General features: G+C 34.6%; 3 protein-coding genes across 3 annotated transcripts in view; all 3 read left to right on the top strand.

Moving 5' to 3' along the window:
* The window catches only part of LOC142339749 (coiled-coil domain-containing protein 81-like), a 60,231-nt gene extending 59,073 nt beyond the window's left edge, over positions 1 to 1,158 (top strand). Inside the window, exon 8 of the mRNA XM_075390002.1 lies at positions 808 to 1,158. Within this exon, the coding sequence (XP_075246117.1) occupies positions 808 to 944 (137 nt within the window). The 3' untranslated portion in view covers positions 945 to 1,158. The remainder of the gene's footprint in view (positions 1 to 807) is intronic.
* LOC142339098 (elongator complex protein 4-like) overlaps positions 1 to 22,322 on the top strand; it is a 323,966-nt gene that overhangs the window by 151,792 nt on the left and 149,852 nt on the right. The gene's annotated exons all lie outside the window — the stretch shown is intronic.
* On the top strand, positions 8,532 to 19,918 carry LOC142339697 (uncharacterized). Its single transcript, XM_075389918.1, has 5 exons — positions 8,532 to 8,905; positions 13,134 to 13,315; positions 15,544 to 15,898; positions 16,824 to 16,954; positions 19,656 to 19,918. Exons 1-5 carry the CDS (start codon positions 8,532 to 8,534, stop codon positions 19,916 to 19,918), a joined length of 1,305 nt encoding a protein of 434 aa, XP_075246033.1.

Here is a 22,322-nt window from a genome sequence, read left to right as displayed (position 1 = left end):
GAGCAAAAAATAAACCAGTAAACGAATCTCAGGCTAAGGCTATATTACGAATTTAATTACAAATGCAACTCTTAGATCTAAAAGTCCTTGTTAAGTCACTTCAACTGACATTGTGAAAAATACATAGGGAAGAAATTTAGTCCCTGTTGGCCAGATTGAACAGACTGTTATCCAGATCATTGGTCAGACCGAAAAGACCAAGCCCAGACCGAGAAAAACTTGAGCAGACCGAACAGACCATAGGCCGGACCCTAAAATTAGTTGTTGTTTGCCAATGATCGGTTGTTATTTTGAATAACAGCCAGTGCAGCACACATTTGTGCATTTTACAAAGGGCCAGACCTTCATTTGGCTGGTTGTTTGGGCTTTTGATATGTGTATTGCCCAGACCAAGCTCACTTAAATGCGGTATTGATCAGATCAAACAGACCAATATGTGTGTGTATAGCCCAGATCGAACAGACGAAAAGGCGTGACCACATTTTTTTCCAGACCATCGAATCTGTCTGCGAACCTCGAATCTGTTGGACTGGCCAATGCGTGCCTTGGGCGGACCTCATCCTTGGTAGAAATATGGTTTCTCGACATTTGGGGCGAACTTTAGCAACTGGTCCCACCACAAACATAGTTCTGTTTTTTTCCGTCTCCGCGGGCCGATTAATTTGCGCTTCTATATTGATATAATGGCGTAGATAGCCGTATAAGGGAAGAGACTAGCCACTAAAATTTCTATATGTCATTCCTTAATGTGCAGAAAAATCAGTTATAGACGGCCATTTCATCACTGAAAGAATGTCATAATTACAGGTGGTGCATGTCTTATGGAACAATGCAGTGAATACGCGAGATGTAGTCAATGTCACAAGAGGATCAACAACAGAGGAAAGAGCAACATATTCAAAGACGAATCTGCCTACACTTCTGGAACTAGATTCATGATGTAGAAAAGACACATGTGTTAACATAATTGATGCTACTCGGACCTTTCTGTCATTATATTTCAGCACTGAGCCACAAAACTTTATTATGATTTTTTACTATGACCAGAATTCTGGTATCTAATAGACATTTCATAGTAAGATTCATAGTGAAATTCTGAACTTACTCTGTACCTTATGACCACTTTGCGTTTTCTTTGAACATTCCAACAATTATAAATCTTTCCTAAACAACGCCTATTTTAATTATGATTGAAGAGTGGCCCTGTAAAATGAGGCTACTGATATCTGCAGAAAAATCAACAATGCTCATATGCACAAGACGTTAAGCTTTGAATAACATTGCAAGCTTTTTCTATGTGTTTCCACAAATTAGGTATTTAGCCACAAGATTGTTTGTAGAATTTTAGATTTTCGGGGGTTTAGCCTCAAAATTCCAGCAATTTTCAAATATATTTCTTAAGTATTCGTTTTCTCTGAGTTAGCCCTCTAGGCGCCTTTAACTCTCTTAAAGACTTTGTAGCCTAACTAAATTTAAAAACCCGGGTCGCCACTTCTTAGTAGTCATACAAGGATCCCATATGATATCATACAAATCCTAACGTAATTCCTAGTACGATCCTTGTATGACTACTAAAAAACCATTTATTACTACTAGGCAATCATATATGAACCTTGTATGACTACAAAGAAATCATATATGCTCCACATGTATGAATACAAAAAATCATACATCTATTTTTCACAAATTTTTAACCATTTATGTCTTTTAAAAATTTCATTTAGCAAAGACTCACTTATGTGAATCCCCGGCATCACTTTGTGATCCGCCAAAAGACCCAAATGTACAATATCATTTGCAAAGTTGGGCACTCAATTAAAGAGTAAGTCCAAATGGATAGATAAAGTTCCGATATTCTCTGAAGCCAGCTTATAACTATAAATGCTCATTAATAAAAAAAATAATTGAAAAAAATTTGCAGATGGTCTCATATTCGTTTTCTGAAATTATTTAAGTTGTAAAGTTATTCTTTTAGCCCACACAAAGAATCAAATATGGAATGCAAATGCGATATAATAAATTATTATGTCCTCTGTTTACATTATACGGGAGTTTGTGGAACCAATCAATGTTTTATGTGTCATATATGACCTTTTATGATTTCGAAGAAATTTTTTCCACATCAAAAGAGAAATAAAAATATACAGTTTTTGATCTTTGAAATTTTTTTGTATGATCCCTGTAAGATTTCTACGAAACCATATATGATCCTTGTATGACAACTAAGAAGACATGCAAATCATACATGACCCTTTATGAATACTAGGAATCATATATGACCTAGTATGGCTACTAAGAATTGTGTCTGATGGGCATCCCAGGAAACGGGCAAAATCCGGTGTTTAGCGAAAGTTAACATACACCAGTTTGATACTAGTACTTTTGCCTACTAAAAAATTATATCAAAACACGCCAAGATATAACTAGGTACTCCGTGTCCTACCAACAGAAAGGAGATATTTTATATACAAAACTAAATTCGAAAAGCTCTGAAAATGTACAAAAATCGAGCGGTATATATACTCCACAAAAGCAAATAAAACAGATATAATTTCGTTCAATTTCTTTTGTTAATAGCCTCGAAGCAATAGCGGCTAATTTTGGGGACATCGTGGTTTTTTTACAATCCAAGAAGAAGATTGTTTTGTTAATCTGTTTTTTTAAAAAATTTTTGTAAGCAGTTTTTACACATTTTTTCAGGAGTTTGAGCTTTGAATAACGTTGCAAGCTTTTTCTATGTGTTTCCACAAATTAGGTATTTAGCCACAAGATTGTTTGTAGATTTTTAGATTTTCGGGGGTTTAGCCTCAAAATTCCAGCAATTTTCAAATATATTTCTTAAGTATTCGTTTTCTCTGAGTTAGCCCTCTAGGCGCCTTTAACTCTCTTAAAGACTTTCTAACCTAACTAAATTTAAAAACCCGGGTCGCCACTTCTTAGTAGTCATACAAGGATCACAAATGATATCATACAAATCCTAACGTATTTCCTAGTACGATCCTTGTATGACTACTAAAAAACCATTTATGACTACTAGGCAATCATATATGAACCTTGTATGACTAGAAAGAAATCATATATGCTCCACTTGTATGAATACAAAGAATCATACATCTATTTTTCACAAATTTTTAACCATTTATGTCTTTTAAAAATTTCATTTAGCAACTACTAACTTATGTGAATCCCCGGCATCACTTTGTGATCCGCCAAAAGACCCAAACGTACAATATCATTTGCAAAGTTGGGCACTCAATTAAAGAGTAAGTCCAAATGGATAGATTAATTTCCGATAATCTCTGAAGCCAGCTTATAAATATAAATGCTCATTAATAAGAAAAATGTTTTAAAAAATTTTGCAGATGGTCTCATATTCGTTTTCTGAAATTATTTAAGTTGTAAAGTTATTCTTTTAGCCCACACAAAGAATCAAATATGGAATGCAAATGCGATATAATAAATTATTATGTCCTCTGATTACATTATACGGGAGTTTGTGGAACCAATCAATGTTTTATGTGTCATATATGACCTTTTATGATTTCGAAGAAATTTTTTCCACATCAAAAGAGAATGAAAAATATACAGTTTTTGGTCTTTGAATTTTTTTTTATGATCCCTGTAAGATTTCTACGAAACCATATATGATCCTTGTATGACAACAAAGAAGACATGCAAATCATACATGACCCTTTATGAATACTAGGAATCATATATGACCTAGTATGGCTACTAAGAATTGTGTCTGATGGGCATCCCAGGAAACGGGCAAAATCCGGTGTTTAGCGAAAGTTAACATACACCAGTTTGATACTAGTACTTTTGCCTACTAAAAAATTATATCAAAACACGCCAAGATATAACTAGGTACTCCGTGTCCTACCAACAGAAAGGAGATATTTTATATACAAAACTAAATTCGAAAAGAAGCTCTGAAAATGTACAAAAATCGAGCGGTATATATACTCCACAAAAGCAAATAAAATAGATATAATTACGTTCAATTTTTTTTGTAGCCTCGAAGCAATACCGGCTAATTTTGGGGACATCGTGGTTTTTTTTACAATCCAAGAAGAAAATTGTATTGGTAATCTGTTTTTTAAAAAAAAATTTGTAAGCAGTTTTTACACATTTTTTCAGGAGTTTGAGCTTTCAAAACAGGATAAACGGGTAAAGCTCAGCAGGCATCAAGTTTCATTAGAGACCCTCGGCCGCGTTTAGGAATCTTTCAAGTGCTTAGAGTGGCGAAGCTACCGTGAAGGCCGTAATTCATGGTTATAAGGTCATTTTAGGAGTTTTCGGCACAAAAGAATGCAATTTTTCAAATTTTTTTCGTATTTTTTCGAAGTTTTTGTTAGACCAGTCTAAATCTGAGGTCTGTAAAATTTGATAGAGGTCTTTTACAAGACACAATTACTTTCTATGACCATTTAGAAGCTATATGTTTGGTTTCTCCAAACATAAACGCGCAATTTTATACAAAGTTTTACAATTTTTCCAATATTTGAAAATTTTTGTTCTTTTTCTGAGTTTTTTTTAGCCCTATTTGTCAAGGAGCGTCCTCTAGGGTTTGACATTAAGTGAATGCATAGTTCCTAGGATAGTTAATGCATAGTTCCTAGGCATTGTGCCAGGAAAGTTCCTCATCTTCTTTTAGTGTTTGGTTATAGGTTAATGAAAAATTTTAATTGGCCATGAAATGGTCTTCAACATTTTAATACAACAAACTACAGCAGTGTTTTGCTAAAACTTAAAACTTTCCAGCTATTCAAAAATAGTTGTCTTTTGTTTTTTTTTCAATTAAGATGCCAGTCAAATTCCTTTTGGGGTTTAATAGTATATTTGATGGTTACTAGAGGCAACGGAAAGTTTTTCAAATTTTCGATACCGCGAATTTTAACATTATTTTTTTTCAAAATTTCCGAAATTTATTATATTACATATTTTTTGATCCTTATGAGCTAGTGAAACTATATAGGGACTGAAATCGCGATACAAGATAGTCCATGAAAACAAAAAAATGGTTCTGAAGATATTAATATTACGCAGTTGAGAATTTTTTTTTTGAAATTTGGAATTATAATTTTTTTTTTATTTTTGTAATTTACAGATCGTTTATGTTTTGAGGTTATTTTTGAAGTTTAACGACCGTTGCTAGCCAACGAAAGTTTTTAATGTTTCGCCAACAGACTACTTGACAGAACTCCAGAAGAAAAAGTTGGTTTCAAATTTTTTTTCTGCGAAATTTAGAAATTTTAAATTTTACACTTTTCAGTTTCTTTGAATCATTTGTCAGATTTCCGAGATCATTTACCTTTAGCGGCAAATAGCTTGCTTTCCAGGCTTTGGCATGAATAATTGAGTATATTCAATTGTATCATATTTGGCCTTCAGTGTAACAGCTTCAAGAGACTTGGAAATTATCGTTTTTTGTTAGTAATTGAATATTTTAGTTTCTCATCTAAAATTTTGTCTTTTTGGCTGAGATTGTTAACTTAATATTTTGGTCGAGTACTTTAAATCTCAGTTTTTCAAGTGATTTCTTGGATTGTTTATAAGGAGTTGTCATTGAAAGTCAATTCCAAAGATTGAAAGTCAATTCCAAGACGTCAGGTCACAATAATCAGCGATGGAGACGAGGAATTGAAAATAAAGCAAAGCCTTTGTTTTCAATTCATCGTCTCTATCGACGATTATTGTGACCTGACGTTTTGGAATTGACTTTCAATCTGAGTGACTTCTACTGCTTTGCAGTTAAAATTTGTGTGCATGACGTCATTTCGTCTGCTTTTAGGTCAATTGCGTGACTTACCTCACTGAAAAAAGGACTTCTGAACTCTACTTTTTTAAAACATTCACTTGTTAAAGATTAACAGTGTGCATCTAAGTAGTGCCAACCGTTTATGCTCTCTCTCTTGAGTATTTGAGTCTTGAGTTTCCATTTCGAATATTAATTTTGAAAAAGCTCTTTTAGAATTTTTCCTTATATAGAGTTTGTATTTCATAAAAAATGACAGTCTGAATCTACCCCGGAAGTGTAATGGTCTATTAAAGGACTGGGGGTCAACCTGTCTATATAATTTTTTTCGTTGTTACAATTCATGGAAGGCCACAAGTGTCTATTGCGGCTATTTCCGGCAATCTGCCGGCTATGTTAATTTACTTTTATAAGAAAAGACCCAAAAATCACATGGTTAAAACAAATTTATCCCCTAATGGATCTCGACCTGGGATCTTCTTTAATTGGAGCTGAGAAATCTAAGTTTCATTAAAGGTTCTGACTCTGTTTAGTTTAGACAAAGTCAGAACTGGCATTACATATCAAGATCAATATTCGTTGAATGCACCAGTTATAAAATCTTTAGCTATTAATTTTATATCATTTTTTCAATTCAAAACTTTTGCTAAAATTTCGTAAGTTTTCGTAATTTCCTTAAGGTTTAAGTTTGAAATCCCATTTCTAAGTTGTTGTGTCATTTCGAGATATTTGTAACAATAACTTAGCGTATCGAGATCGCAATAAAAATCTTATAATGTGTCCTGAAAGTCTGCGTTTGTTTTGATTTTTGAATCTGTTTAAAAAGTGGACTTTTGTCAAGATCTAATCAAAAGATGTAGAGATTTGTCAGAAAAACTTAGTTTTAAAAAAATCTTGCTAAGCCTGTCCATCTTTTGTCAATTAAGAATACAAACCGTCAAAATCAGCTCTTGAGCACAATCACAAAAGACGCCATAGAATTTTCAACATTCAGCATATATTACATTTGCTCGTCATTGCTTTTTGTACGTTTATTTTAGTCTCCAGTGGGGGCATTGCTGCGCTGTTAAAACAGGTTTTAAGTCAATGAGTTAATAGTTCACTTGCGCGTTAAAAATCAGTTTGTGTAAAAAAGTTTTTTGGTAGATTCCACATTTGATCGTCTCAACAAAAAAAACGAAAAAATTTTGTTTCAAAATTCACGAAATAAAAATTAGTAAAGAGTTTTTTTCAGAAGTGCACAGATAATTACTATATTTGTCAGCTTTCACAAGTTCTCGTTGACAGGAGCCTCTACGAAAATGATATGTTCTTATCAGAACATCACAAAGTGTGCTCTTATTATAATCAAAATGAATATTACCTTTAAAAAAACTCGAGACCTGCAAATTATTATCTTTTGAGAGTTGAACCCTAACCCTGCAGTTCAAAGTTTGATACACTATCAAAATCTTGATACACTATATGAATCTCAAATTATAAAAAAAACATTCTCGCAAAAACTGCTATGACGCATAGTGGTATGATGTCATAACACTCAATTAAAAACAAATCATGAAGACATGATTATTAATTATTATCTCTGCATTATTAATTATATAATTAAAAACTTTTTTGGCGCTCTGAAAATTTCAATTATATAATATATAACTGCATTAAAAAATGCGTATCTTTAGTCTTCAGAAGACTAATTTCCTTAATAAAAAAGAACCTGATAAAAATTTGCAGTTTCATAATTCATTTGCTTTTGAATTACCTCATAAACTAATTTTATCTTTTTTTTCTGACAGCAATATATTTTTTGGGTTGAAAAATGTTATCTGGTTTTTGTTTTGAAATTTTTCAAACCAGGTTGAGGCCACAGACCAAATGTTACGTCTGATCAGACCATCGTCCGACCTTTGTCCGGACTTTCGTTTGCCTAAGTCGATAGCAAGACCGTGTAAGCTCGGGCTCAGATTGCCCCAGTGCCCCGCGGTTTTTTGGTCTGGGATCTCGACCAGGGTAAAACTCAAAGAATTACATCGTCTGTTAGTTATAACTATAAAGTGTGATATACTGATATTCTTTCCGCTCATTAATAACTTCTATTTCAACATTTGAAACATAAATTTATAACCATCCGTGAGAATGAAGAGAAATGAGATGAGACTGAGAGACGTTAAAGCACTGATGAGACAAACAGATCAAGTTTGCTCAGAAGACAATATCTGTTTAGATACTAACTTTGAAATTAACTCGCTTCCTGCTTCTAACGAGTCACAGAAACTAAATCAAAAGAGCCTCCGAACAACACAATAATACTTTATATTCACGGCCCAAAACTATTTTGTATGTTTTGATTCTTTTAAATTTTACTACCATATCCGCCGAAGTTTTCTCTGAAACAAGTCGTAAATTTAAACCTCTCTAAATTTATACTCAATTTATTCAGAAGAATCGATATCACCCCCCCCCCCCCGCGCGCTTATCCCTACCTCTTTGGCAATTGGTTATATTGAGTCTGATTATATGTCGTTTCATCTTTCGAGAGACAAAGATTTCATTTGAAGCTTTCAGTTTTCTCTCTGTTTCATTGTTTCAATTTAACTGCTCGATTATTTGTTCTGATGAGTATTTCTTCCTGTAATAACCACCTTTAACTAAACCCATTAATCACTTTTAATTTAACCCTCAAAATCATCAATATTCAAGTCGCTTTTTATCAAATTTGGACAAGAAAAAGTGCTTCAAATATCGATTCGATCACGCTTCAAAAAAATACAAAAAATACATGGCTGAAAATGTTTTCACATCTTCACACTCGCAATCGAGTATTTTAACTTCTCAAATGGCTCCAAATTTTTCAAACATTTTTCAAAATCCAGCAATTTCAAGCTCGATACTAGCGTGCTCGCAACTAGCAAGCAATTTCCTGTTGAATCAATCACAATTCGACTTATCGAGATTTCTGCTTGAAAGCTATTTGAAGACAATTTTCGACTGTCAAAGAACGCAGATTACTCAATCAGCAGCCATTACAGGCCTGTCGCTAAATTGGCCGACGCCAAGTTTAGCAGAATTTCAAATTCCATTTTTGCTCAATGGAGCCGGGAATGCGGATTCGACGAGGAGTAATCAATTTGGAGTAGAACTAGATAAAATAAAGTTAGTTCGATTAAAAACTTTGGAACTTCGATATTGACGTAATCGTATTCGACGTGTCAAATACGATCTACCATAACTGATTTCGAAAAGATCGCACTTAGCAAAAATTGATTGTAAAAGATTGAGTTCCATTGGAAAATTTTATTGATGTCATTGATCAAAAACAGAAAAAAAGTAAAAAAAAAATAAATTTGTAGCAATTGTCCAGTATATTGAGAACGTGTTGATTAAAGTTTCTGCGCCTGATCTCACCTTGTCCGAAAAAATTCAAAATTACGGCGCGTATATCTGATGAATTTTCGACAATGGTCGTTTTGATCACATCGGGCATCAGGGAAAACAACACCTCAAGTGAAGAAAGAGGAGCTGAAAATGCCACATATAATATCATGACAGAAACCAATGGCTAGCACGAATTGTAATCAATTGGTGTTTTAATGTTGATTCATTAAAAAAATTGAATGGTGAAACTCATTGAAGAAGAACTGGAAAAAGCTTTTGAAAAAGCAGCTGTTAATTACTTTTTTGTCAAAAAAGATAAGCTAGAACAATTATATTCAACAAATAACGAGATATTTACTTTTCTGCTACACTCGGAGGGGGCATTAGAAAAAATATGGGACATATCTTCAATGCGACTGGGTAACAAGTCGAAAAAAAACCGCAAAAAGAGCCAAGTTCAAAAATACGTTTCTTTTTTTTTGAAAACAAATATCTTCGAAGTTATTGAAATCAATATATATTGACTGAAATAATAAAACGGTTAATTTTTATTGCCATAGGAAGCAATTGAGACCTGTCGTTATCCAGCATACGTAATACGCTACAAAAAGGAGGACAAAAACTGGCAAAATCAGAAAATTCAGACTGCCAGAAAAGGGCAGTGAAGCCGTTAAAACCACAAATTTGACTCTGGACATATAAAATGTCTCAAGAACATATAAAATGTTCAATTGCGCATCTTTTCAATGCATATATCTATGCATATAACTTGAAAAAAATAGCATTCGTGTAAAATGTACAAATGATTATCACAAAAAATTCTATAAAAGGACTACGCAGAATTGACAAGAAAGAAACACAAAAATTGAACTTTTTGGAAACCTCGAGATTTTTAATGAAATTAAATGGCCAACGCCATCAGTCAAAACATATATGCACTACAGAAATTAACGTTTGAATCGATAAAAGTTTTTGAGGATTCTTATTAATGAGGTTGAGTTACATGATAATGAAAACCATTAAGTTGAAGATATCATTTATTTAGTTTTAGGCACTATTTGAAAGTCATTAAAACAAAATTCTAATAACTGAAATCGTTAATTACGTCTAACTAAACGTCTTGAGGAATCAGTTGATACTTACCATTTTTGGGTATATGTTGCAGAACATGCAAATGAAAGACAGACCCAGGTAAAAAATAAAAACAACAAACCACTAAAATGTGCGGGAGATCTGTGTCTCAGCCCATAAAGCATAAACTATTCTACAAAATCAATTAAAACATCCCTTTGCGTTTGCTCAAGCGGTGCAGTCTTCCAGCACTGCATTCCTTCTATTGGAGCTTTCAATAATAAGATAATGCGACAAGGAAACAAAATGAGCCCATAGAATATGCAACTATAATCAAATATCAAAATATATTATCAGAACCATAAAAATCATTAGTTTAATGTAAAACCGTTACAAACTTTATTTAAAACTCACACGAAAAAAGATTTGGACTGTTTTTACTGAGACTACGCCTGAAGTTGAGAGAAATGGAAAAGTTTAAAATTTTCCCGACATTTTCCAAAAAACAAATATATTCGAAGTCATAGGAGACATAAGATAACAAATTATATTTTAGCCTGTGTTCACTTTTAACTCTTAGGGAAGCTGATTGCAATTTGATTGGAAAGTTTGAGCCCGTCGACTACAAAAAGTATAACAAATGAGAGCAAAACATAAGAAGTCCTTAAAATTTTACAGAAGCATTTGGTCGAAGCCATAAAAACCATGAGCTTCACTTTGAAACGATAATATAATTTTGAAAGAATTTGCTGAGTCTACTTTTGTTGTATATACTATTTGTCAATAATTGAGCCCTGGTTTGAAATTTTTGTGAGTAATTAATAAAATTACTACAAAAGCAAATTTTTTTGAAAAAAAAACAAGACCGCGCCCAAATAAAATCTAAAACTTTTTTCATAGACAGGGTTTTTTGTGAGATAATGATAAGCCTTGATCTTGCCTTGCGTCTTTTAAATCACTTAGGGGTTCAAATGGTGGCGAAATACATTAATTACTAAACAATTTTTTTCAGGTTATCAAACAAATAATGCTTTTGTATAACTACTGTACTGAGTTTATATTTGCAACAAAATTACAATTCGAGAGTCTCTTTTTGGCAGAGGGAGTACAACTAGCTCTCTTTGTGAGCTTACAAAAAATTTTTCTGCATTTTTAGGTGTCTTCATCCAATTTACAGATAGTGGGCTAAAAAGCATATTGGTCCCATTTTTGATGAAAACAGTGGCTTGCATAAATTCAAGCCAAAAAATGTGATCGGACAATTAAACAACTGCCCTGTATCTTTAGGGATTAGCCCAATAACACTACTTTAAACAGTTTTTGCATGTTTTAGCAAACTTTTCGAACTTTGGGACAAAAGTTCCGGAAATATTGAACAAATACATCGTAATTGGGCCTAATGTGCACAAAATTTACAATCTAGATAACTTGCTGTAAAAAACGTAATTCAGAAAAAACTTTTCAATTACTTGTTCTAGGTTGGACCGGATTTCTAATGATACCAATCACAACTCTCTAACCATTATTATCTCGATCGGCGAAAATTGACAGAGCAAAAAAAGCTCATTTGAGTATATAGTTCCTCTTTCCACTAATATGAGTCGGAGCAAAAATTGTCTTTCATTGAAAATATGAGCTTTGAGTACCTTGAATATCATTTTACTCTATTCTATAAAGATGAATTCGAGAATTGTCATTTATTGTAAAATTTTTTACTAAATAATTATTTTTGAAAGGTGATAAATTTTCAGAAAATCAATTTTATTGCATGTATCCTTAATACAAATTCCACCGCTGCGAACCAAGTTTTTTTGGATACCCTTTGTAGAATGAACATTGTTGTTACAACGGTTGTTGTGTTGTATTGTAATTGAATTATTGCTTGCTAGTCATTTTGTCGGAAGTTGCAAAAAATCGTGTGAAAAATTAGGTGAACTTTAGTAACACAAGAATTATTCTTTTCTTTATGCTTTAATTCCCATCAATGTGGTTGTAATAGCGCTAGAGCAGCTGTTTTAACAAATTTTTCAAATTGAAATTCTTAGAGTTCTGAAAAAGGCATCGCCTCCTCGTACATAATAGGTGGATATGTCAAAACTTCGGGGACTGTTATCGGCCACCAAATATGGCATTTTTGTGCGTTTTTGTACAATTACAGTATTACCTATGTTTTTGTACCAAAACGTCTTTCCACTGATTGGAAAAAAATTGGTTTTGGGCTTTTCCAAAAAATCAACTAATAGACTTAGGTTTAGGGGTTCACTTGAACCTGCTATTGCGTTCAAAAATATCCATTTTTGGACAGTCATGGTGCTTTAAGAAGTCTAGATCTCAATCAGAATGGCAAATTATGGACTCTATTGTGAAAGTTTTTCTATGTTCTACCAAGTCCCTTTGCAAATTGAGTTTTATTGAACTTAACCGCATCCATGTGCAAAAAAATAGAATTAAACAGAGGTCATTGCAAAATTGTGCTATTCGTTATTTTTAATTCGCATTCTTACACTATAGATGGCTCATGTAAAATGTAATCATTTGTTCCATCTGTTGTTAACCTTACAAAGGTCTCAGAGGACATCGGTCTCGGGCCTGGATGAGAGATTTTGCAGAGGCCAAGTCTTGGCAGAGAGATTTCAAGACTTGGGACGCCTCTGGAAGTCAAAAAGTCAAGGCTTGGGATTCACTAGGACATATCAGAGCCCAAGAATTGAGTTTCCCTGAGCAGAATTAAGTCCGTTATCATGAAGATATAAATATGCAATAAGCGTTCCTTTATCACTTTTTGATCACAGATTGGGACATAAATGTCATAAGACAACCTATTACATAATTGGTCTAGCTGTTCTGTTAATGGTCTTATGTCAAACATAAGTGTATATATGTAGGAGTAAATCAGTACTGATCAGTTATAAATGGAGTTTAAATGATTTAACAGGTTGCCTTTGGACTTAAAAATTTCACCACAAAAACGTCTTCTCTGTGGATATGAGGAATCGAATTTCACAATTGAAGAGCTGTTGTCAATTTACAAGAGCGATGATCATGACCAACGAAGCAGCAATATCAACAATGCAGCAGTTGATCTTTCGAGGCATTCGGGGTCACATTCCACAAATGGTGAGAAATGATTTCACAAAAATACAAGAACTAAATGAAACATAGCCTGAAAATTTTCTCGTTAAATGACTCGCAAAGTCGCCTTTGATGAACAAAATAAAAATTGGACTCGGTAGTAACTGTGTGAGACAACATTACAACACAAAGTTGTACAACATAAAAAATTTCATATTTTACATATCAAAGTTTTCCATAAATAACCGATAAAAATCTTTCTCCTATGCAATTAACCGCAGCAAAATAATTAGACCAAATAGGTAAGCAATAACCAGCTAAAAAAATTCTCTAGTTTTTTTTTGGAAAAACCCGTACCGAACTCCAAGTGTAAATCAGTACTGGGCAATTGTAAATGCAAGTCTCCCCTGTAATGTATTTTGCTCGCTTTATATTAACGGCGCAAAAGACACACGTTCAACTGTCATGGTTGCGCAGTAAGGATAACAATCGTCTAGAGAGAGGGAGATGGTGTGTGCTATCCCCGTACAGAACCTGAGTTTTGCACTTGACCGAAGTCTGATAATTGTAAAATCAGTATGAACGCACATCTGGCACGGTTAAAAAATAGACGAGAATCAGTTAATGAATTAGTACTGATAAGGAATTGCATTTAGACGTGCCCAGTACTGATTCGTACTTGGAGTTCGGTACGGGAAGTGAAAAAATCTGGAAAAAACTGACAAAAGTTTTATAAAGTTTCTTAAATTTCTGCTAATTTTCTCAAAACACTGCTTATAACCTAGAACATACTAATTTAAAGTCACTCAATTTGTAACTAAACTTGCCATTTAATCAGCAATGAAACGAAAACAACAAACATTAAAACAGCCGCAGAGTCTGCAAATTAATCCAAAACCTAAAAGTTAGCCACATTTTTTTTAAAATTTTCGATAAGGTCAAAATCAATATCAATCTACCTTGGAGATTTTTGTTGCTGTAATTATTATTATTGTTGTATTATTTTTTATATTTTTTCCAGCAATGAGAAGTTATTCAAAAGTTATTTTTTTCAGTTAAATATAAATGAGTTAAAAAAACCAGAAAACCCACAATTACACAAAAAATGGCTCGCTTGGATAACATCGTTTCACCATAATTTCTCGACATGTCGTATAAACAAAGTCTACCCTCAATATTGGTGAGCGATCAAACTGTAAAGAATAAATATAACATTTTTTTAATCCAAAAATGTTTTCCAGATGCCTTTCAATAACTTTATTGAAAAAAATCAAATATTTTTCGACAAGCTTTATCAATGAAATCAAGAAAGCTATATTAAAAAAAGAGAACCTGCAGAGATGAACATGGACAAATTTTACTTGGAAAGTCTTTTTATTGGTCAAAATAATTGAATCTCTATCAAACCCTCAACGATAACACTATATTCTGTTCAAAAATTTTGGGAAAAATTAATTGATATTAAAAAACTGCTAAAAAAACTACATTTGACCAGAACAATTTTCTCGTTTTGTGGAAAATGTCCGTTTCTCTCTCCCAATAATCAAAAACTTGATCCTAGTTTTTATAAATTTTAAAGGTTAGCTTTTAAACTTCGAAAATATTTGCGACTAAAGCAAAAAAAGTCACAATATCGAGTTCACAAATTGATTAATTACTTAAAAGATGGATCTAACAATTCTTCGAGGAAAATTTCTGAAACAAAAACAAACAGTCGGTACCACTTTGTAATTTTTGACAAACTGCGCAGTTGATGTCAGTAAAAAGTACAGATGGCTTTTGGAAAAGACTATTTGATAAAAAAAACGTGACCTACTATCAGCGTTTCCTCTTCGTCTGCACACCAAGGAGAAAACTTGAAAGAGTTCCTATATAGCATATACACTTTTCAGATACATTTTTTGTGTCTATCTTTTTTGCGCTATGAGAAAAAAGTTGTCCAGCTTCGTTCGCAGTGTAACGAAGCGTGCATGTTATTTTGATTGTTTTATAACGGGAATTTGTACTTAAGAGCTCCTTTTTCCATAATAATGTTTTCGTAATCTTTTTCCGATTTCAGACTCTCTTTTTAACAATCTTTCCCGTTTTATTATGATGTCAATTAATTAGATCTATCAATCTATAATTACCAAGATCTTATCAAAATTTACCATAAAATGTTGCTATTTCAAGATCTTGGCAAGAGATTTATCAAGTTTCAATTTCTGTGTGACTTATGAAGAAACTGACAAAAGTCAATTTTATATATAAAATTAGATCTACGATTGTTTAAGACTCGACCGCGGAGGAGATCACAGCAGTTGATGGTTGCAGCAACCTTCTCAAAATTACACCACCGCAGAAATCAGATGACGTCATTCCGCAACATTGTGAAAACTCTCACACAAACAAATGCACTCCACCCTATTTTGAAAAACAGAATAAGAATATTACAAACAAATTGTTGCAAGAGAAAGAGGTACAAAATAACGTCCTGGATTCGTGTGACAAGTCAAGTGATAATAATCCTAAAGTGACGTTTCTGTGTCGAGTGTGCAAAGCTGGTTTCCAGGATGAAGAGACCTTGGCCAGACATCAATCGATGCATGAAGAATTGAAGCCATATTCATGCGATGTCTGTGGTAAGAGGTAAGATAAATAAATGCTGCCATGAACCCAATGAGAGACTTGTAACTGCTTCCTTTTTCCGGGTAGAATCTTACAATATAAATTGGCTAGCCTCTTTGGTGGCTTTATAAACTTATAAACTCCCCGTGAACTGAAAATTGACATACTTTGCTATATCCCTATGCGTCTTTCTTATCATTAACACCTAGACCTGGGATAGCATCACAAAAGCACATAACATGACAAAAGTTGACAGACAAGAACAAACAAAAATGTAATCAGCATTTAACAAGATCTGCCATTTGTCATGTGCAGAAATTTCGGATCTATTCTGTTTCAGCCCTCCTCAAAGCTTCGTGAAATCTTTTATGACCCCCAGGCGCTCGTGTTATTTTCTTACATAGTAACGTGCTATATGAACATATAATTTGAAACTGTGGGTCATAAAAACACTGGCGGGGGGGGGGAACAGAATAGATCCAAAATTTCATTGGTTTGCCTTGATAACATATTACCTAGATCTTATCAAGATTTGTCAAGAAATCTAGGTGTTTTTCCCAGTGATGTCAACATCCTGCATGTTCAGATCCTCAATGTTGAGATCCTGCGAGATGCTTCAAGTTCTGGTTCACTGGGCCTGAAAAAAAAGATAGCAGAGGGAGTGGTGTTTAGTTCTTCCGAGTTTTTTAGGTTGATGATATTACTTTGCTTAAGCCAGCCAAACAAAACAAACGATTATCAGCGCAACGACACGAATAAAGTTATGCGCAGATGGTAATAGGAACCAGAATTTTGTTCACGGGGAGGAAATTTCCCTAATTTTTGATTGCATATAATGAAGGCAAAAAAACTAGCACCCTCCAGTTTTTAATTCGCAGATCTAGAAGGTGCATATTTTAGACGTCCTTTATTTTCTTAATCCATACATGATGTTTTGATGTAATAGGTTTACACAGCAGGGGACAGTGAGACAGCACATGCAGATCCACAAGGGACTGAGGAGGTATGAGTGTGAGGTGTGTGGCAGGAGGTTCAACCAGAGGGGGCCTCTCAGACAGCATATGGTCTGCCACTCTGGTGAGTTAGCCAATTAGTTAGTACAACATACAACAAAATAACCTCAATTTAATTGTTACGTATCATTGACCAAATGCGATATTCCTCGGTGTGACATAGACATCATCCATAAGGTTACAGAGTTCGAGTGTTATAAGATTGTTGGTATCCACGTGCGGGTCCTTTCTGTTGAAAAAGCTGCGTCCTATTATACCAACAGTCAGATAGAGAAGTGAAGCGGAATTTCTTAATCACAATGAATCCACAGTTTTCCAGAGTCCACAGTTTTTCGCCAGAAAGGATTTGCTGATCTATCACTTGATGGAAGTTTTTGTTGATTGTTTTTCTCCGTCCGATTCAGCAGACGATTCAACTATAGTTTCTTCATAATGGGATAAGTAGACATCCTTGGCTGGTGATTGTAGAAGTAAAACTAAGGGTATATCCTCTCTTAATTAGATTTGAAATTTGAAACAGATTTTTCATTTCACCAGCGCAGCGGTAGATCTGGAGTAAGTTCGTCCCCAAAGGGTGCATTACCTAGAGATGTCTTTGGGCAGTCACGCAACGCTGGCTGAACTATGTCGTATTGATGAGATACGAAATGTGATTATGCGTTATCAAATTGCAGTTTAAGATTAGACTTTTGAGTTCGCGAAGCAAAATACTATACTGAACGGCAAAGTCGGTTAGAACCCCCTTGGTTTAAGAAAAATTTCATTTTTGAGGCAATATCACTCCAACTTAAAGGCAAATTTCGAAAACAGATTTTACACCATTGATCCCCTCAACTAGTCCACTTGTCTAAATATGAAATTCAGGTAAAATGCAACGCTCACTTACCAGAAATCCTAATGTACAGTTGATGAACTCCATCCAAGTTTCACAACAAAAAAAATTGTCATAAGATGTGATAAGTTTTCAGGTTTGCTCATCTTTGGCTAAGTTTTCACTTAGATTAAAATTTAGAGAGAGAACAAATGTGAATAACTTGTGATCTTGACAAAAGCTGTTTTCGAAGTTTGCCTTTAAATTGGAGTAATATCGCCTCTAAAAATTATTTTATACTTCGTAAAACTAGGATTGTTGAGTCACCTTTGCCGTTCAGTAAATAATGTTTAGTTTAGTCGCTTTTGGACCAGGGATTTTTGCTTATAGTAAAATAAAACTGTATGAAAAGTTTGAATTGTGTAACTGATTGCGCAGTAACAAAAGTAAAGGAGAGATTACATCAGAACAATCATATATAAACAAAAGATAAAAAAAAATAATTTCATACTGCGGGAGAATAAAATAGAGTGAATTAAATAAATGACTTGGTACGTATATCATTTAATGACCAAAGAGGAGAAGATTTTCGGCAATAAGATTGGAAGTTGAACTAAATGTAATTAAAATTAAACACGGCATGCAGTAAGGTAGTGTCTTACCAAGCATACAAACCACAACCGTGACATTTGTTTTGTGCGCAGCACTTGAGAAATACAAAAAGGCTGTTCGTGTGGATCATTAAAACTCTGTAACATTTTAGTCTGCAACTAAAAAGATTCATTTGTACGGACAGGCACAAGAGTATAACTGTTGTTCGAAGCATGGAAACTGTTGTATAAGTATAGTCTAGTACGTCGGATCCTCTTTTTCGCATGAGAAGAATTCCTTGATTGAAAACAAAAATAAAAGGGTTTTGGGCTTACAGGTTTTTAGGGTTGTTATTGGTTCTCCAGAATCTTGGATTCACGCTACCTTGTTTACATGTCGTTCAAAGTTTGGTGTTCGGCTCTATAAAGTCCAACTTCAAGCCTTTTTTGTGAATTCTCATGTAGTCTGTGAAGACATGGTGTCAACAATGGTGAACGTTGAACAGATTAATTGGAAACACATTGTACTCAGCGGACGGTCAATTTTTAAAACCACTTGAATCACCATTATTACAACACTCACGTGCACAATTTAAAATGCCGAAAGTCTGCAGTGCCAGAAGTTAAAATGCCAGAAGTTGCTACTTAGCCAGAAGTTGACTTCCGCTGACTTTTGTCATTTTAAAACGTGCGCGTTTCGTGTTTTAAGCATGGTTAAGTGACTCTGAAGAAGTCACTTCGAAATTCTGACTTAATATTTTGAACCACTTGGCGGTTCGTGATAAACGCCAGAAGTTCTCAGTGACTTCAAGCAGAGTCACTTAACCATTACTTCATACCTGCACGTGGTTCTTCATTTCATTTCATTCCAGACTAAATCAAATTCAGCGCTAATAGCTGTTTTGATGTATCCTTTATTTACGATGAGAGCAAATACCCTACAGTAAAACGGTTACACTACAGATCAAGGCAAAATATTCAGTCGATCGTCGTGGTGAGTTGGCACAACGCCATGGTACTAGAGAGTTTGTTATTGAATAGCCTCTATGCGGCTGGTCAGATGAGAAGCCTGATCTCCAGAGAGTAACTCACACCACAGCATGATTTTTTTCCATCGTTGAGAGCAAGTATTTTGAGACTTTCTTGCGTTCTTTCCGTTCAAGTTTCCAGATTATGTAATTTTGAACGCACCAAGACCTCCTTGAGCGACCATGATCGGTCTAAACATGCAAAATTTTGGTCTGTGTCACATTATCTTGGGTTCCAACTCAAATACGGAGTCCAATGGGACATGCTTTTCACTTAATATAATTCAATCAGGTTAGGTTTGTATAATTAACCGAAGTTCTCATTAAATTTTTCAGGAGTGAGACCCTATCAATGTTCACACTGTGACAAGGCGTTCACGCGCAAGGCCCACCTTGAGGCACACCTCACCATTCACACTGGAGCACGTGACTTCTTCTGTGCAATATGTGGGAAGGATTTCTCACGGTTCTCCTCTCTTTGTTCACACCAGAAGCTCCACGGAGATGAGATGAAATCTTACGGATGCAAAAAGTGTGGGAAAAGTTTTCCCAATTCCAACCAGTTATGGAGCCATTTTAGAATTCATAATGTCAATTAGGACCAAATTTCGGGGATAAATTCTAAAATTAAATGGACACTTATAACCGATTTTTTAAAATGCTCCATGTTCACATTTTGAGAAATTAAAACTAATTCCCGTTATTTTACATGCATATTTGACAAAATGGAAAGCAGAGAAAACTGATTATCAAAGAATAGCCGCTGGAAAAAAATTTGTTTTTTCAGACTTCATAAGGTTGATTTTAAGAACAATAGATGATTTTTACATTCAGTAAGCTGCCGGAATAGCGATTAAAATGAGTTTTGCTTTGAATTAGATTGTAGAACGCATAAGAATAAACTCAATAGAAATTTCATAACCAGATAGCGCTAATTAAGTTAAATAATTTAGGTCAAGTTATTTAAGTGAAGTTAGGTATTTGAGTTTAGCTTTCTGTTATTGAGGGTTATTGTTTCGGAGGCGCCAGAGACGAGAGTTGAGTGATATATCTTAAACAAACAACTTGATGAACAAAAGCATATTGAGCTGTTGAAACATTTTGATTAATTAGCAAAGTTGTATTTGCGCATCAGGCCAAAGTCCAAATGAGGGATTTAAATTTAGAAGAAAACTTGAGAGCAAAAATTTGAAGCGAACTAGATTCTTTGAACAGAATTGGAAATTCAATTTGAAGCAAAATGTGCTATTTTGAAGTGACAAAATAAGGGGGGTAGCCGAACTTGGTGCCCTACAACTATGAGGGTTATATTAAGCGGACGCTTATGAAATTTTAATGTCAGGTACACCCAATGATCCTCTCAGGCTGATATAGCTTTTGGGCCAATCCGACTACCCAACCCCGAGCTATTAACACCGGAAGTAGGGTGATTTGAAGGTTTTCGATATTTTAAGAGGAAATATGAACTTTTAAGTAAGAAATAACTTTATTAACCAGTCGAAACTAGGTTTACGTGTGAATTAATGTACTGAGTGATCATGGGAAGGGTTTAGGAAGTTGTGGGAGAAATTTATTAGCATTTTAAAATAAGAATAGGCAGTTTTCACTAAAAGTAGTTAACACTTAAATTGAAATAGCAATTTCTCAAAAAGTTGAAGTCGGATTGACCTGAAAATTGGGGGATAGACTAATTTGGGTACGGGGAATCCGATTTTGATATCAGATTTGACCCCACACCAACCTGCACGGAACTAGCGCACGCCCGTGCTGCGGAACGTAAAATTTGAATTGCTCGTGGAGTATTGGTAGTGGCCATATGATTTTTGGAGGGTTAGTGTAACTTTTCAAGGGCTTCCGATTGGTGATATTTTCAATCCCAGATTCCGACCGGAAGTCGGTGCTTCGGGACGACCCGAGTGCCGAAAACCGGAAATTGGCCTTTTTGAGCTGCCGAATGACTTTGAAATGGTTTTAATATGATAACCTGAGATAGTTAGTGACAAAAAATAACCACCCCGGTCAATTTTGACGAACTCGGATTTTTCGGGTTTCGGCACCCACGACTCGTTAAAAATTTTTAAATTGCAAACGACTCACAACGGCTAATCCGTTGGTCATGAAACTTGGCAGGCAAGTTGGTGGCACCCTATAGTTACTAGAAAACTTTACCCGGAGACGTTTTGACCACTACTTCGCAAGTTATTAAGTTTTGAAATTTGGGAACATCCGGGAGGTCGATGAAAAGTGTGCGCGGTCATTGCTCGTGTTCTATTAGTAGTTAGGTCATAAAAATTGGTGGGTAAGTGTAACTATGAAAGGACTTCCCGTGCCAAAAGTTATTTTTACCAAATTGACCCTTCATCTTCGACTATTGACCTCTAATTGACCTCTAGAGGTCAAATTTTGGGTTTTTGCGAAAGTTCGGTTTTTAACTAATTTTGTATGGGGAATTGCACGGAATGCTGGGAAAAGCATACCAATCCATTATCTTAGCTTTAGCAAGCATGAATTAGCGATATATTTACCCATGGAGACCGATAGTCTTTGAATCACAAAAGCGACAAAATTGACTTGGTGCCAAATTTGTGTGCGCAAATAAGGGCGGTAAGGACCGCGGACTTTGACGTTAGTCTGTTTGTTTAGTGAAGGGAACTCCTCCTGCGGATGTATCAATCTGTCAGAATGACTTACGGTGTTTACTTAAGTTCCAAGAGTGTATTTAGAGATAAGGCGGAGTGGGTTTGTTTACACAAGAGTCCAAAAGTCGTGTACTTAAGATAAGAAGAAAATTGAACAATGGTTGCTAGCAGTTGAATGACAGAGCATAATTTGCTATTGGTTTGTTTGCATAGCAAACAAAGCCCTCCTACGGAATGTGACAGATTGCAAGTGTAAGTTGCAATGTTTACTTAAGAGATTAAAGTTTGTTTGCTTAAGATAAGAGCGTATTGGTTGAGTATAAATTGAAGTGACACAGAGAAATTTTGGCAGAGAGAGAGAGAG

The sequence above is a fragment of the Convolutriloba macropyga genome, chromosome 5, assembly GCF_964194025.1.
Source record: "Convolutriloba macropyga chromosome 5, txConMacr16.3, whole genome shotgun sequence".
NCBI lineage: Eukaryota > Metazoa > Xenacoelomorpha > Acoela > Convolutidae > Convolutriloba > Convolutriloba macropyga.
This window is presented reverse-complemented; position numbering and strand designations above follow the sequence as displayed.

Coding starts and splice junctions, on each gene's coding strand:
- LOC142339697 (XM_075389918.1), top strand. CDS start 8,532: ATGGCTGAAAATGTTTTCACATCTTCACACTCGCAATCGAGTATTTTA. Junction 8,906..13,133: donor GTAGAACTAGATAAAATAAA/GTTAGTTCGATT, acceptor ATGATTTAACAG/GTTGCCTTTGGACTTAAAAA. Junction 15,899..16,823: donor TGCGATGTCTGTGGTAAGAG/GTAAGATAAATA, acceptor TTGATGTAATAG/GTTTACACAGCAGGGGACAG.